This window comes from Cibotium barometz, chromosome 56 (genome assembly GCF_041138505.1).
Source record: "Cibotium barometz isolate CiBa-2024 chromosome 56, ASM4113850v1, whole genome shotgun sequence".
NCBI classification, from domain to species: Eukaryota; Viridiplantae; Streptophyta; class Polypodiopsida; order Cyatheales; family Cibotiaceae; genus Cibotium; species Cibotium barometz.
The window spans coordinates 11,092,448-11,108,317 of record NC_141101.1 but is presented as its reverse complement, the minus strand read 5'-3'; the positions used below and the strand labels follow the sequence as shown (position 1 = coordinate 11,108,317).

Below are 15,870 nucleotides of genomic sequence, written 5' to 3'. Positions count from 1 at the left end.
GGGCATCTCCATCTCCATGGCAGACTCTCCCATTCAAGAGCCATCCTTCACCACCTTAACAAAATCTACTCACACCTCAACTGTGAAGCCAAAACCACACAATTTGCATTTTTTCCTTCAACACCATTACCATGACCATGGTAAAACACATGGCATTAACATATGCATTCATAGCCTCAACACTATACTTTTGCAATCTCCTCAAGCATGGATTCTTTGCAATGCAAGTAAAGTCTTCGCACATTGACTTAATGACATCTGGACCCGTATGTTCTTGCTGAGAAGGATTTCCATGCCAACTCTCAGCTATTCAAGATTTCAGATGCTACTGCCCAACAAAGCAAGCATTCACACTGGTAAAAACCAAAATTCCAAACATCAAGGATTATTTACACGAACTCTGAGATTTGTCCATCTTTTTACATCCATTTTCTGGCACTGAGCTCACATCCAAGCTTATGTACATTATGCACATATGTCCATGGGCGTCTTTAAAAAAACCGCACAACGGTATGCATGCACGCACACACGTCACCCCCAAAGAAAACACACACACACATATCAAAGCTATCCAGCACTTTACTAGCAAAATATTTGCAGGAAATCACCTTCCATATAGCTTCATCTGTGTATAATCCAAGTGGATCTACATTCATTCTGATTGTTCCTTCAAACAGGATTAGTTCTTGTGGAATGATGCTAAACCTAGATCGCAAATCATAAAGTCCAAGAGTGGAAATGTCCACACCATCTCTACAAGAATCTGCCCACTGGCAGGTTCAACCAGCCTGAAAATTGCTTGAATGAGTGTAGACTTCCCACTCCCAGTTCTGCCGACCACACCTACTTTATGGCCACCTTGTATAGTGAAATTAAAACCCTTTAACACCAAAGGTGTGTTCTGTCGGTAGCGAAGCTGCAGGCAGAGAAAGACTTTGCATGTCAACTCAATAAGTACTTGTTTACTTAAACAGCATAAAAACTTTCAGAATGAGGTGTGAGGTTCAAAGAGGGAGAGAGAGAGGAACTCATAGCATAAAGCTCTTCAAATGGAGGTTTGACAGCACATGCACACATAGACATGCGCGGGGTATACACACACATGCATGCACACACAAACAGATGATCCCAGAGCATTAAGTTCTTAAAAAGGAGCTTCAAATTCTGCAACGGTGACTGATTTACATGCAAGTGATTGCAAATGCGTGTGAAGGGCCATGTATCAGCATAACGATGCCATGTGCGTCATCTGAGACCAAATTTTGTGCAAAATACTGATAAAAACAGCCGCAAAATAGCGGTCAGAATAATTGAGATGCATAACTGAAGCTACCTTTAGTCTCTTTGATACAATCTTCCCTTCATATGGCCAGTTTGGTAATGGCAGAGTGTCGTTGATAACACGACTTGCTTCACTTGATATGTTTGTGAATTGCCGTATGCGTTCAACTGAGATCATCTTGTTCTCTACTGTGCAATACAGCCAGGTTGACCAATAGAGGCCAGAGTTCAGACCTAGTGCATATGATAGAGCAAGGGAGACCATCTCTGCAAGTTATCACGTCACACAATAAGGGATGCATGAGTCATCTGGGTGGGGTGGCTTCAAAAACTTATAAGCAATACAGGACGCATTAGAGAGCCTGCAGTACACTATACCTGGATTGAGGGAACTACTAGGAAGAACCACGAACAGAAAAGCTGTCGTAGATAGTATAGCCGTGCCTAATGATTCTAGCCGGAGGCCTAACCACTCTGTTGCTGAATTGTTGTGAAAGTCCATCTTCATATTAGCATTCACTTGAACCACATTCTGTTGGAAAAAATCTTCCTCTTTCCTGAAGCACCGAATGGTATCGATTCCGGCAACACTCTCCGAAAAGTGATAGATGAGGGGAGCTTTTGTTATGGAGTCAAGACGCGTGATCTCCCTTGAGGAGTTTATGTAAAACACCTGTAAAAGTAGAGTCAAAACTCTCCTCTCACTCTTGATTGCATACAATCGTAAGTATGAAAATAGCCGCTACTAACAAGTCATATAACCATCTACTAATGCTGTTACCATAACTGTTGTGCCATGGACCACACTATGGCCATTACTGAATCCAAATAGAACTTATTTGAAGACAAATTTCCGTTGAAGATAAAAGGAGTGACGGTCTGAATACCTGGTATACATGGAAAAGCAATAGAAATGGTATCACCATGAAGATGATTGGCCAGGACGATATGCAAATAACAACGATAATGTCAATCAAGCCAAACACAGAACCCATGAATCCACCAACAAAGTAATGGAGAATAAAATCGAGGGTCGTCTGGTCAGCTGAAAACTGTAAAAAATCCACTCTCTGCGTTAGGATTGGATTTGGTTGAAGAAACATTATGAAGAAAATATCAATTTCTTTAGAAGCAAGTAATCTCAAATACTTGAGAAGCAGAAAATCTTAGAATTGTGGTTGCTTGAGAAGCACATGAATTTGAAAATTTTGGTTGCTTGAAAAGTAAGTATTCTTTGGGACCTTTAAGTTAAGCGAAACTCTAGTAGCCTAGGTATCACTTGTTGATGTGAATAAGCCCTTAAGGCTAAATGACGAGATGCCAACAGGCACAATGGCATGCAACCGTCTAATAAAGCATGTATATTCTCATTAATAAAAACATAATTGTTCGAGTCTCTCTCTGCGATTCTCTCTGTGTAACTCTGATCTAGGGGGTTTCTCTAATTCCCTCATGGTATCATCGCCTCTTTCCTGCCGGCCTGTGAGGGCTCGCCTAGCCTCCCGCCGCCCTGGGTTGCTCCTGCTGCTTGGGGAGGATGCTGATAAAGATGAAGACGGAGAAGCAGTTAACAAAGACCTGCAGCCCGAGAATTTTGGGCATGAAGACCAACACAATGCTGCAACAAACAACGACCTGCAGCCCGTACATGCAGACAATACAAACCTGCAAGAAGATGCAGAAAATCAACCTGCAGATGATGCGCAAATGGGCTTTGTCCCTGTTGCTGCAAAAAAAGAACAGACGGGCCCGTTCAAAAATTGTGCCTCGTTGAAATTTTGGCCTCACGCCTTTGTTGAACCTCTTGATGAAGAACAGGACCCCGCCCCTGCCAAAAACAGTCAACCTGATGATAGACTGGGCCTCGACCTTGCTGCCAAAGGTGACCCGAAATCGGCAACCTGCTTTTGGACCCTGCTCCAGAAATGGTCCCCTGCCTTGTTGCCGCTGATGAACACTGATGACCACTTTCCATTTGCTTCAGGTAATTTTCAGATTGCTGGTATGCATGCCGCATCTCGAGTCAACCCACGAGTCAAGAAAAAGATGGCATATTTTCTTTATCAATCAATCAAAGCAATGATTGATCCTGGCATAATCATAGAGATAATCTATGATTTGGGCTCTTGTTATGACACAACATTTGCTGATCTTATCATAGAAGCCTGCAACATGGATCCCTTGTCTACTCTTCACGAAGATGTCTGTTATGATGTAGCTACTGCTTGTGACATCTTGCTTATGATGCTGCTATATGGTGTCCTTGCCATCTTTGAATGGGTTCTTCATGTCTCTCCTTTGAGAGGGAGCTCTTCTCATGCTGTTATGGTGAAAGAGGTAGCTGTTTTGCTGCACTGGTGACTTCATGCATGATTTTTCCTTTCTCTCGCTTGAGGGGGAGAATATGGTGCAATCAAGCTCGAGAAACCATTTCCAATGCTGATGATGCTGATTATGGTGCTGCACTACAGTCCAAGAAGATTGCCTTGTTCACTATCAAGACTCCATTTGATCCTGGCTGAAGTCAAGTCAAACCTTCATAATGAACTCATAATACATAGCATCACGTAATAACTATAGCATATAGCTTAGATGCACATTCATATGCAACTAGGGTGTACGCCACACCTTACAAAAAATGGTGTCATTCATCCTAGGCACAAATAGATGATGCACAATAAAATTCACCTGCATCCCTCGTTTAGACCTTAGGTCTTATGGGGGAGTGTTGATGTGAATAAGCCCTTAAGGCTAAACGACGAGATGCCAACAGGCACAATGGCATGCAACCGTCTAATAAAGCATGCATATTCTCATTAATAAAAACATAACTGTTCGAGTCTCTCTCTGCGCTTCTCTCTGTGTAACTCTGATCTAGGGGGTTTCTCTAATTCCCTCATCACTTGTTGCCAATGGGAGGATTTGCGGTCCCCATTCACATCCCTTTGTAGGCCAGTGGGCAGATTCGAACCTGGTTTTCTGAAAAGTAAGTATTCTGGAAATCTACTTACTCTGCTCAGAATCCTTCCTGAGGGTGTCGTGTCAAAGAAATACAGTGGGGCTCGGAATATCCCCTGCAGCATCTCCAGGAAAAACCGTTGAGCAGTTTTCAACCCAACAACTGCCACTAGCACAACCCGTATCAACACGCTAATAAAGCTTATCAGGTTCAGCACAGTGTAGACAACTATGAATGTCCTTGTGCTAACGGTCGAGCTTGGCCCATTGGGTATCTCGTCTGCCAACCAAAAGTCACTACCAACTAGAAGTGATTGCCAGATCAACTGATTAGCCACAAGGATAAACACAGCAGGCCAGCCATATGCCTTGGTAAGATAGAGCCAGTATATCCTCATGCTAACCCGTCCCACCTCTCGTTGCTCCTCTTCAATAAGCTTTAGAGATCCTTCGGCTTTGTTGAAGTCAACGAAGGAGTCGGCACTTGTTGAGAGGTTCTCGATCAGACCATCCGTAGAAACTGGCAGGTTTGAAACCAACTCCTCTGTAGATACAATCCTCTCCAAGCTCCAGCCTCTCTTGAATTTCAGTGATGAATTGTTCCGCATGCCCATTTTTGGTGTTTTTGGGTGCATCTTTGTCCACTAAATCCATGGCTTGCTTGCTTGTGAGCGGTTACCAAGGCCTCAAGCTCAGTGCCAATTGAGAGAATCTCATTGTACTTTCCGCACTGTGCAATTTTTCCATCTTTCATGACCTGGAGGTTATATCAAGATAAAATTAGTTCACCGTCCTAAGAGGCCAGGGGCCTTGGATTGGCTAGTTGGATATACACGCATATGTATGTACTTATGGGCATACATTCAGACAAATTTGTATGTACTAATGTACATGTATGTATGTAAGTACGTATGTATTTGTGCGTGTATGTATGTACGTACGCGAGTAAGTACGTATTTGTGCGTGCATGTATGTATTTATATAAAACACTCACTACCGAAAAAGAAAAGTTTTCAGGTTTACTGGAAACTTTTTCTTACCAGCACAATGTCTGCTCTGGTTAAAAACTCCACTTGATGAGTCACAAGTGTGAAAGCTGAGGTAAGCTCAAAGGGAGTACAGAAATTAGTAGAGAAACAAGTGTTCAAAAATCAACGTGTTTATTTCATCAACTGGTTCTTGTTTAAATACAAGCTATTCTACTTACTAAACTAACTTGCTAGATTGAAGCCCTTGATGTAGGGCGTGACGTACAGAGTCGCAATAAAGAGGTAAGTTGTTACACCAACTTAGCTAAACTAGTGGACCTATTTTTTTAACTAAGGTTCTACCCTTAAAAATTACTTTACTTAAGTCCAGTTTTGTTGCAGCATTCTTCATGCTTTGCCTTTGAAACTGCTTTTGTCATAAAATCAGCCCACATCAAGGTAGTTGATGTGTGTTCCAGGTTCATTGCACCATCTGCTATCAGATCTCGGATGAAGTGGTATCGAAGATCAACATGTTTGGTTTTCTCAGAGTGTTTGGGGTTTTTAGCTAGGAATATTGCTGATTTGTTGTCGGAGTAGAGGGTAAAGGATGATGAGTTGATGAGGGAAAGTTCTTGAAGAAGGCGTTGAATCCAAATGCCTTCACGGGATGCGAGTGAAGCTGCTACATATTCTGCCTGTGTTGATGACAAGGCTACTGAATTTTGCTTTTTGCTTTGCCAAGATACGGCCCCACCAGACAAGGTGAAAACATAATCAGTGGTAGATTTTCTGGTGGTAAGATCCCCCCCAATCAGCATCATCAGACCAACCGATCAGGTCAGGTTGCGTGCTGGTGGTTGGATAGTAGGAAAGGGCAAGATGCTTAGTGACCTAGAGATAACACAGGAGGCGTTTGAGAGCTAGCCAGTGCGGCTGGCCGGGATTTTGCATGAAACGGGAGAGGAAGCCAGCAGCGTAGCAGAGGTCGGGGCGCGTGCAGGTAACAAGGTAGCGAAGACTACCAAGGACTTGCTTGTAGGGGACTTTGCTCATGGCAAGGATGGCATCTGGAGAAGTGGGACCCATATCAGCAGTGAGTTTGACACTGATTGCCATAGGGACAGGAATCACTTTGCACATCTGCATGTTGTAACGCCTGAGAATTTCATTGATGAAGGCGGTTTGAGATAGAGTATAGGCGCCTGTGGAAGCATCCCTTGAGACTTGGATGCTAAGGCAATACGACACAGGACCTCCATCCGTTATGGGAAAGGTGGCGGCAATCTCAGCTTTGGCAGTATGAAGGGAAGAGTCGGTATTGCTGAGTAACAAGATGTCATCTACATAAAGGGCTAAAATGACAAAGGTAGAGGGGGCTTTGCGAATGTAAACATTTGGATCAGATTGAAGACGGGTATAGCCTTTGTCAAGCATAAAGTTGTGAAACTTTAAATACCACTGTCATGGAGATTATTTAAGACCATAGATTGCCTTGTGTAGATGACATACCTTCTTGGGTGCATGCTGAGATTGATAGAGGGGAGGCTGTAGCATGTAGATCTCTTCCTGGAGATGGCCATGAAGAAAGGCTGTTTTGACATCGACTTGATGAATAGGGTAGGAAAAATGAGCGGCCAGGGCGATGATGAGTCGGAAGGATGTCATGCCGAGGACAGGAGAGAAGGTGTCTGCATAATCGAAGCCGATTTGTTGAGAGAAACCTCGGGCGACCAGGCGTGCTTTGTAGCGCTCCACTGTACCGTCAGGGCGGTATTTATGTCGAAGTACCCACTTGTGCAGGTGATCGGCTTGCGACCGGGAGGGAGCTCGGCAAGGCTCCAAGTATGATTTTGGATGAGAGAATGGTACTCATCATCCATTGCCTGACGCCAGAGAATGGCTGTCGAACCTGACAGGGCCTCTTCCACAGTGATGTAGTCGTCCTCATCAGGGATGTCGAGGGTTTCAGGTTCAAGAGGACGTGCAGCTGTGGCAACATGAAGTTGGGCATAGATGTCTTCGATGGATCGAGTTTTTTGAGACATGGGAGCTGGAGAGAGCAGAGGAGGATTTAGGCTATGGGGAGGTTGGGTTGAGGGGCTTGTTGAGGGCGAGCCAGGAGAGAGAGGTGGGGGGGTTACGATTGAAGGGGCAAGGGCATGCAGGGAAGGCGAGGCCACGTGGGTGGGAGATTCTAAAAGGGGAGATGGCGAGTGGTTGGAGAAGGAGGTGGATGGTGTGACACGTGGAGTGGGTTGGCCATGCAGACTGGAGGAACGATGGGAAGATCGAGGGAGACGATTTGGAACGTGATTCTCCTCCAAGCTGTTGGCTGGTGTGGAGGGATGGCAAAGGGGAGTCGGCTGAATTCCAGGAGGCAAGGCGGGTGGAGTAAGCTGCATCCCCTGAGGTAAGTGGTCGTCCTCTTCCCAAGTGATTTGTGGGGTGTTTGAAGAGGGGGTGTGGGGGATTGAGGGGGAACCTCGAATTGGGATTCTGTGATGAGGAGGGATTCGTTGAAGGTAACCGACCTACTGAAGAGGAATCGCCGGGTATTGGGGCTATAAAGGCGATAAGCTGTGGCCCCAAAACGGTCGCCATAGCCCACGAACACTGCTGGTTCAGCATGATCGTCGAGTTTGCCACACCGTTCGGAAGGAATGTAGGAGTAGACTGGGGAGCCAAAGATGCGAAGATGGGAGAGATCAGGCCTGCGGCCGATTGAATGGGGTTTGATTTGGTAGGACAGTGGTATACAGTCGGTTTTGGAGATAGGCTGTTGTGGCAACAGCTTCCTCCCAGTAGGAATGAGGAAGATTGGCTATGCGAAGCATACATCTGGCAGCTTCCATGAGGGAGCGGTTTTTTCTTTCGGCTACACCATTTTGCTGTGGATTATAGGGGACAGTAAATTGATGAAGGATGCCATGGGTTTGGCAAAACCGGTTAAAGGAGGTAGAGGCATACTCACCCCCGTTGTCAGTGCGAAGAGCTTGAATCTTGGCCTGCATTTGATTTTCCACGCGAGCCTTGTAGACTTGGAAGTGCTCCAGCACAGTGGATTTGTCGGAGAGGAAAGACACAAGGGTGTATCTTGTAAAATCATCGATGAAGGTGATGAAATATTTGGAGTGGGTGAGAGAAGGTGTGCTCATGGGGCCACATAGATCAGAGTGAATAAGTTGGAGAGGATGGGTGGTTTTGGTTGAGGAGTGCGGAAACTTGGTGTTTTGGGCCTTCCCAAAGATGTAACCTTCACACAGATTGATGGGAGTGAGGTTGAAAGATAGGCCTGTGACCATGTGATGGTCCTGCATGGATTTGAGCACATGGTGATTAGGATGCCCAAACCGATAATGCCACCGGAGTGTGTTGGTGTGGTCCGTGTGGGTTGTAGACACGGTGAGTGCGCGGGCTGGAGCATGAGTTTCTCCCAGGGGGTAGAGTCGGCCCTATTGAGAGCACTTGACATGAAGCGTGCGGCCATTGGGAAGGCGGGCTTTAAGGATGCAGTAGTGATGGTGAAACTCCACACTGATGCCGGTGGTGGTGACCTCACTGACAGAGAGAAGGTTCTTGGTGAGGGAGGGGACATAGTATACCTGATTGATGGTAGTGGTGTGACCATCAGGGAGGTGAATGTGAATGGTGCCATGGCCGAGGGCATGGCATTGGCTGTCATCTCCAAGGTGGACAGCGAGGGGCTCCGGTAGAGGTTTGTAGTTGAGGAGCCATGGGAGATGATGAGTCATGTGGTGGGTGGCTCCGGTATCAAGATACCAGAGGGCATCTAGTGCTTTAATGGGTGAACCAAGGCCTGTGGCAAAGAGCCGGATAGGGGTAATGGCATCCTCGGTGCAAGCAGAGGGAGCTACAGCAAGATGAGCCCGAGGTTGGGGGCTGGGGTTGGTCTGGTCCCGTCGCTTAGTGCGACAGTCCCGTTCCAGGTGACCGGGCCATTTGCAGTAACCGCATGAAACGGTCCCATTGTAAGGAGGGGAGTGGCGCAGAGTGCTGGTGGAAAACTGACGAGGGTTTGATGAAATATTGGGGAGACGGTTCGGCCAGCCTGGGCGTTTAGGGCTCCTGAGATTTGTTGCCATGGCAAAGGGTTTAGTGTGGGTGGTGGATGATGTGCGAAGCACATCTTCTTGGAGTATCTTGCTCAGCAGGGATTGAACCTGGAGATTAGCGAGAGAGGATTGAGTGGTAATGAAGGCACGCCAAGAGCTGGGCAGGGCAGCCAGGAGAAGCATAGCTTGAAGAAGCTCAGGTATGGCAAGTCCAGAGACTGTGGTTTCATCCATGAGAGTCTGCCAATCCTCAAGGAACTGAGGAACTGAGTGATTCTCTGTCATGTTAGAATTAACCAGACGTTTGATGAGGGTGACTTGGGAGACCAAGTCGGTGTGTTCAAAGGTGTTACGGAGGAATTCCCAGACCGCGTGGGAGGTGGTGAGTGAGCGCACCAGTTGTACCTGCCGATCACCAAGGTGAAGAATGAGCTCCATATACGAGCTGCGAGATCCTGCCGATGCCAGTAGGCGAGGCCTGGAGGGTCTGTTTGCAGGGGGTGCTGGCTCGGTGCCATTGACTACTGGCCACAGCTCAGCACGTTGAAGCAGCAGCTTGATGCGGACACGCCAAACCAAGTAGTTTGAGCCTGTGAGTTTGTCAACCTGGTAAGTGCGTGAGGAGGTGGATTGTGCCATAGGGGCAGTGCCTTGTGTGGATGACATGTCTATGGTGAGGGAAACAACAAGGCTAACACACAGAGGAGTTGCGAAAAAAAAATTGAGAGAGCTTCCTAGTTCTCTAAGCTCGATACCATGTGAAAACTGAGGTAAGCTCAAAGGGAGTACAGAAATTAGTAGAGAAACAAGTGTTCAAAAATCAACGTGTTTATTTCATCAACTGGTTCTTGTTTGAATACAAGCTATTCTACTTACTAAACTAACTTGCTAGATTGAAGCCCTTGATGTAGGGCGTGTACAGAGTCGCAATAAAGAGGTAAGTTGTTACACCAACTTAGCTAAACTAGTGGACCTAATTTTTTAACTAAGGTTCTATTAACCTTTTACAACTGTACTTACTTAAAGTTTGTTTTTATTCCAAGAAGACTAAAGATAGAAAGTCTAACAAACAAGCAGGACTGTCTTTCCATGTAGAAGCCCAAGAATGCACTCCTGCACCAGGCATGGACAACCTCTGAAAAATGGAAGTAGATTTTGATGGGTGGGTGCGTTTGTGTGTGTGTGTGCACACACAAACATGTGGGTGATCCTCTTAGATTTCAATTATCTGATTACTGCCTTGATGATTCCATGCACGAAATCTTGATTAAGAGGAGTCACTTCTGTCCAAGTTTTTGACAGGGTGGTAGCAAAGGCAATATTTGAGCAGGTTAGAGGATGAGTCCCACATATAGCAAGGATCTGAAAGGAGGTACCTGGTATTCTCTAGGTCAAAGAGGGATGCCCACTTTCACACATACTCATTGGACTTCATCACTACACAGCAGATGACCACATCGGGGAAGAATCTACTCTAGTTTAAACAAGAGTCTTCATTGTTGCTCTATACAATTTTGATGTACTGATAGTGCACGCAGCAGAGGACTTGGCGTGACACTAGGATGCATTATGGACGTTTTGCTTGGAAAGGAAGGAAGCTGACTTTCCTTGAGGTGATCCTTTTAAGGACCAAAATCTACCATGATGTGGAGTCTCTAGCATGTCTTGAACAACAATCCTTCCAACATTAATGGTTCATACCTTAAAGAGATGGGCGCCTGTATGGGCATCGACTGCACTGAAGACATCATCAAGGAGATAAACATCACAATCTTGATAAATAGCACGTGCAAGCTGAATCCGTTGCTTTTGTCCTCCACTTAGATTGATTCCCTTTTCACCAATCTCAGTTTGATCACCGTGCTCCATGGCTGCAAGGTCCTGCTCTAAGGCACACGCTTTCAATACTTGATGATAGCGGACGTGTTCCATTGCAGCACCGAATAGAATATTCTCTTCGATTGTGGCATTTTGAATCCATGCTGTCTGAGGAACATATGCAGCAGTGCCACTCATTTTTACCTGTGATGGTGAGCATAGGTAGCCAATATATATCAAAACCAGTGATATGTTGGAAAATCTCTCTCTCTCTCTGACGCACACACACAGCATTTTGGCCTTCTGCAAATGTTAATATCATCTCTCTCCCCGCCGCCCTCCCCCCAAAAAAATTGGAGCTTCGCGCTGCTTGATCCTATGTTGCAGCAGATGCACCGTAACAAGGGAGTAAACCGTCAGAGAAGAGACTACTGCTGCTGCTGTGTGCAACAAGGTTCTAGCATAGCGGCTACGCTGTTTTAAAATACCTCCAAATATCGATGGTTATTTTCAGGCAAGACAAGTATGCTACTTGATAATAGCAGATAAGAATAGAAACTAAGAGGCCTAACACTCCAAAGCTGCAAGTAAAAAACATGTTTTGAGGGTCATTTCTGCAGCACATGAACATGAATAGACTCATCATACTAGAGCTGGAAACAACGTGAGGCTTTGGAACTCGGAGACCTGAGTAAAGAGAGGACTTAATACATTTCCTGTGATCTTCACCATCTCTCCGAGCATAGCTGAGAGCAGCGATGATTTTCCGGACCCTACTGTTCCAACTATGGTCACCAGTGAGCCTCGCCTGATATTCATGTTGATGTCTTTCAAAACAAGAGTCCCCTCTACATCATCCCATGAAAAGCATCCTCTTTCTATCACCACTGGATGCTCATCTAGTTCCAGGACTCTAGTCACTGCCCCCTTCTGAATCTCGGTACTTTGCAAAAACCTTTTAACTCGTTCCAGTGCAACCAGGGCTTGTGTCACTTGCACAACTGAATTTGGGAAGTTTCTGATGGGCTCTTGCAGGATTCTGAAGAGAGAGGCTGCTGTGAAGAGGCTTGCAGTTGTAAGAATCCGGCCCAGACAGATGGCGCTCACATATGTAATATTACATACTAAGGGTTGAGTGTTCCACAGGTTCAACATGTTTGTCCCAGCTGCAATAACAAACTTCTTAAGTGCAAAGTACTCCTTTTGCCTCTGCTTCTCAATCTTCTCTTGGAAAACTTCCTCCCATGCTTGCAGCTAAATCACCTTCATGTAATGGAGAGCTTTATTGATTGCCTTCATCCGGCTATCCCTGCCTTTCATCACGCCTTCTTGGAAACTCCTTTGCTTTGAAGAAACATACATGGCGAGAGCTGCTACAATGACCATGGTGGCCAAGCCGGTTAGTGAACCTACACCAATAACTAAGTACAGGATTAACAAAGCTATTATGATTTGAAGGGGCATGCTCCATATGTTGCTTATCTGTGGAATGGCATCTGACAACTGCTGGGCATCGACCACCATGTAATTTGTAATCTGGCCAACCCCATGAGACATTTTAGCAGAGCTAGAGAGGCGTAAGCTCTTCCCGTAAAGGATAGTAACCACAGCACTCCGAACATTGTTGCCTAGTTTGTAACAGTGGATGTTGTACTGGTGATATGAGAACACTTCTATGGTTTTGGCAGTTAAAAGGATGAGAACAAGAGAATAGCCATCATATGTTGATACTCTCTCACCAGAGACAGAGTCAGTGAAGCTTGATATGAGAAGAGGGCCTACAAACATAGCAATTGATCTTAAGAACTGTAGAAAAGAGCATAAGAGCATTTGTGGCCAGAAGCATTTGACAAGTGTGGTTCTTAGCGGGTGGCTTGCATTGATGCTTTTTTCCCAGCTGGATTGGAAGAGTTTGTACATGTTTTCTGCTTTGTCATTTGGAGCGAGTTGGGGTACGTCTACTTGCTCTAAAGACCTCTTGGACCCTACTTCGAGGAGGGGAGTAAGCCAGGTGAAGGTAGCTCTGCTCCAGAAGCCAGCCTTTGCAAAGCTACTAGTTTCAGACGAAGTGAGTAAGGGCTCTGTCAAGTCCCCAGCTACTGCGCCATTTGCCATGTTGTTGGGCTCTTGGATGCCTGTATCTCCCTTCAGAGCTGCAACTAGGAGAAAGATAGTGGCAGGCAATTTCACAATAGCGTAGATGTCATAGATTATGAGGTGGAGGTCATAGGAGAGCCCGGAGGCATTGGTTGCAGGTCGGAAGAGGGAGCTGAGGAATGCAAAGACTGAGGTAACGAAAGACACAAACCACCATACACGTAGAGTTATGGGATGCTCTTGGGTATAGTCTTTTTTCTCACTCAACAGAATGATAAGAGAAAAGAGCCAAGCCAGGGTTTCGATGGCTGAAAAGACTTCTTCACGGATGTAAGGCGAGCTCCAGCCATAGTGGATGCCATCCCATATGCCAAAAGCTGTTATGCCAATAGAAAGGATGGCCAGGCAAGCTGTGGTTGTAATGGGCATGATGAAGCCCATGATGGTACTTCGGCCCTTTTTATTGCCATAGTTGATGGAGTTAGAGTAATTTCTGTAGAAGAGGATAGTTAGAATTGTAGAGCCTCCAATGGAGATTAATGATGGAGATGATGGAGTGTTGTGGACACTCTGCCTGCACAACATAGGCTACCCACTCTTGTATACGGCCAAACAGAGGATCCTCATTTCTTAGAGTTTGCCATGGCCCGGCACAGTGAGTTGATCTTATCCACGACATTGTGTTGCGATTCCTTGTTTCTGCGTGCACACCAAATTCACGTTAGTTTGTGAAAATTTGCAGCAAAAATATCTGTATCAGTTCTTGAAAATCCCCCAAAATTCTGTCAAACACGTGTAGATTTCCAATGCAAGGGTAAAATTTATTGAGAACCCAGCAATATTGTCTATCCACACGTAAAGAACCCAACAAGTCCGGCTATGTGTGATTAAGAGTACTGCAAAGTAAACGCAAACCAGGAGTACCTTGAGTAGACTTTCAAAGGATTCAGCAAGTCCGTCGAGATACTTCAGAAAACCCATCAAATCCGTCAACAACTCCGTCGGTTCACTGCAAAAAGGCCCAACGGTTCCATCAATGGACCCTAAACAGGACGACGGGAAGAAATCTCACATACGCCAGGAAGCGCAATGCGCTCCTACGTTAACTAAGCTAGTGCGCAGACCTGGCCTTCTAAACAGGGCGACGGAAAGAAATGCCACATACCCTAGTAAGGGCAATGAGCTGCTACGTTAACTAAGCTAGTGCGCAGACCTGGCCTTCAAAATGTCTCTTTGGATTTGGAAAGGCTCACTCTGCAAATACTCCATGCTTTGTAAGTTCCACCAAGTATGGAGCTACCGCTCATTACCTATGAGTCAACCTTATGCAAATCTTATTGGGTGTTTACAATTTGTTGGGTTAAACACAAGGCAAGACATTCTGTTCATGGCTAATTTTCTTGGACAATATCTTGCTTCTCCATCTATTGGACATTGGACTGCAACAAAACGTGTTCTTAAATACTTGAAGGACACCAAACATTTTGGACTTTTTTATTATCGTCAACAAGAATTATCAAGCTCTTTACATGTTCTTGGTTATACAGATGCTGATTGGGCAAGTTCGCATTTGTCTATGCGAACTACAAGTGAAAACTGTTTCTTTGTTAATGGTTGTTTGATTTCTTGGACCAATAAGAAACAACGTTGTGTTGCAGTCTCTACAATAGAATCCGAGTATGTTGCTGCATCCTTAGCTGCTCGTGAATTAGTATGGCTTCGTCAACTAATTGCAGATCTTGGACATCAGTTATCATCAAGCACTCCACTTCGATGTGACAATCAAAGTACCATCAATCTTGCCAAGGATTATGTTCAACATAGCAAATCTAAACATATTGCAGTTCATTATCATTATGTTAGACATGAAGTAAAGAAAGGTTCAATAATGATTGAACATTGTCCAAATGATAAGATGATTGTTGCAGACATATTCACCAAAGGACTGAGTGAAGCTCGATTCACTTCTTTACGTGGAGAACTTGGAGTTATCAGTGCTTCATATTTTGAAGCTTAGTGCTTTTGCATATTTACATTCTCATTACACAAAATGTAATTTTGTAGATATTCATATTAGACAATTTATCATTTGTAGATTTTATATATGTATAAGGGCTCGGGTTTTTTCCTTGTACTCCCCAAGGGTTTTTTCCTCCGCAACTAGAGAGCTTTGTTTCAGTGGGGGTGTTGAAACTCTATATATATCACACCCTCACTTAACCTAGATCTCACCTATATATACAAACTCATAATCAATATGATTCATTCGTTTGGGAGCATATATATTGTGTGTCTTGCGTCTCTCTCTTTAGCTCTCCTTCTCACTTTCCAACAGAAACTACACAGTTTTGTTTATTTTTTCAAACGCACATGTCCACTATTTTCTTTCTATATGTACACTTTGACGTTACTAGAGAAACCCATCTTAAATATAACCTTTGATAAACCTTAATTCAATTGTTTTACCAAACAACACAAATATTTGTCCACATAAGGTATTGTTTTCTTTCTATAAGGCCATCTCCATATCACTAGAAATATCCCATTTATGTACAAATGGAAGACCTAATAACTTATTAGCTTTGACCCAAAGTATTCTTAATCAAAGAATTATGATGGTTTGCTATAATTTCTAGGAAAACTTCTATGAGATTATATCACTTCCTTCTTTT

The 15,870-nt window shown here is 44.7% G+C and overlaps 3 protein-coding genes across 6 annotated transcripts; 1 reads left to right on the top strand and 2 right to left on the bottom strand.

Moving 5' to 3' along the window:
• Positions 1–593: 593 nt before the first annotated feature.
• Positions 594–14,520, bottom strand: LOC147606890 (ABC transporter C family member 4-like). Of its 3 annotated transcripts, none has more exons than XM_086791075.1 (8): positions 14,412–14,520; positions 14,123–14,207; positions 11,789–13,897; positions 10,985–11,305; positions 2,169–2,333; positions 1,660–1,954; positions 1,334–1,548; positions 594–916 (listed from the first exon to the last, which is right to left on the bottom strand). In XM_086791075.1, the coding sequence occupies exons 3-8, from the start codon at positions 12,254–12,256 to the stop codon at positions 680–682; spliced, it is 1,701 nt and encodes a 566-aa protein (XP_086647201.1). In that variant the 5' UTR covers positions 12,257–13,897; positions 14,123–14,207; positions 14,412–14,520; the 3' UTR covers positions 594–679. The 3 variants fall into 3 exon arrangements, with proteins under 3 accessions (XP_086647201.1, XP_086647202.1, XP_086647203.1); XM_086791076.1 differs by having other exon boundaries at positions 14,364–14,480; XM_086791077.1 differs by lacking the exon at positions 2,169–2,333 and having other exon boundaries at positions 14,123–14,520.
• LOC147606889 (uncharacterized) lies at positions 2,537–15,468 on the top strand. 2 transcript variants are annotated; one of them, XM_086791080.1, is made up of 3 exons: positions 2,537–3,265; positions 14,857–14,985; positions 15,127–15,468. In XM_086791080.1, exons 1-3 carry the CDS (start codon positions 2,734–2,736, stop codon positions 15,213–15,215), a joined length of 750 nt encoding a protein of 249 aa, XP_086647206.1. In that variant the 5' UTR covers positions 2,537–2,733; the 3' UTR covers positions 15,216–15,468. The 2 variants fall into 2 exon arrangements, with proteins under 2 accessions (XP_086647206.1, XP_086647207.1); XM_086791081.1 differs by lacking the exon at positions 14,857–14,985.
• Positions 3,665–6,350, bottom strand: LOC147606891 (ABC transporter C family member 14-like). The gene is made up of 2 exons (XM_086791079.1): positions 3,970–6,350; positions 3,665–3,799 (listed from the first exon to the last, which is right to left on the bottom strand). The coding sequence occupies exon 1, from the start codon at positions 4,872–4,874 to the stop codon at positions 4,098–4,100; it is 777 nt and encodes a 258-aa protein (XP_086647205.1). The 5' UTR covers positions 4,875–6,350; the 3' UTR covers positions 3,665–3,799; positions 3,970–4,097.
• Positions 15,469–15,870: the final 402 nt, after the last annotated feature.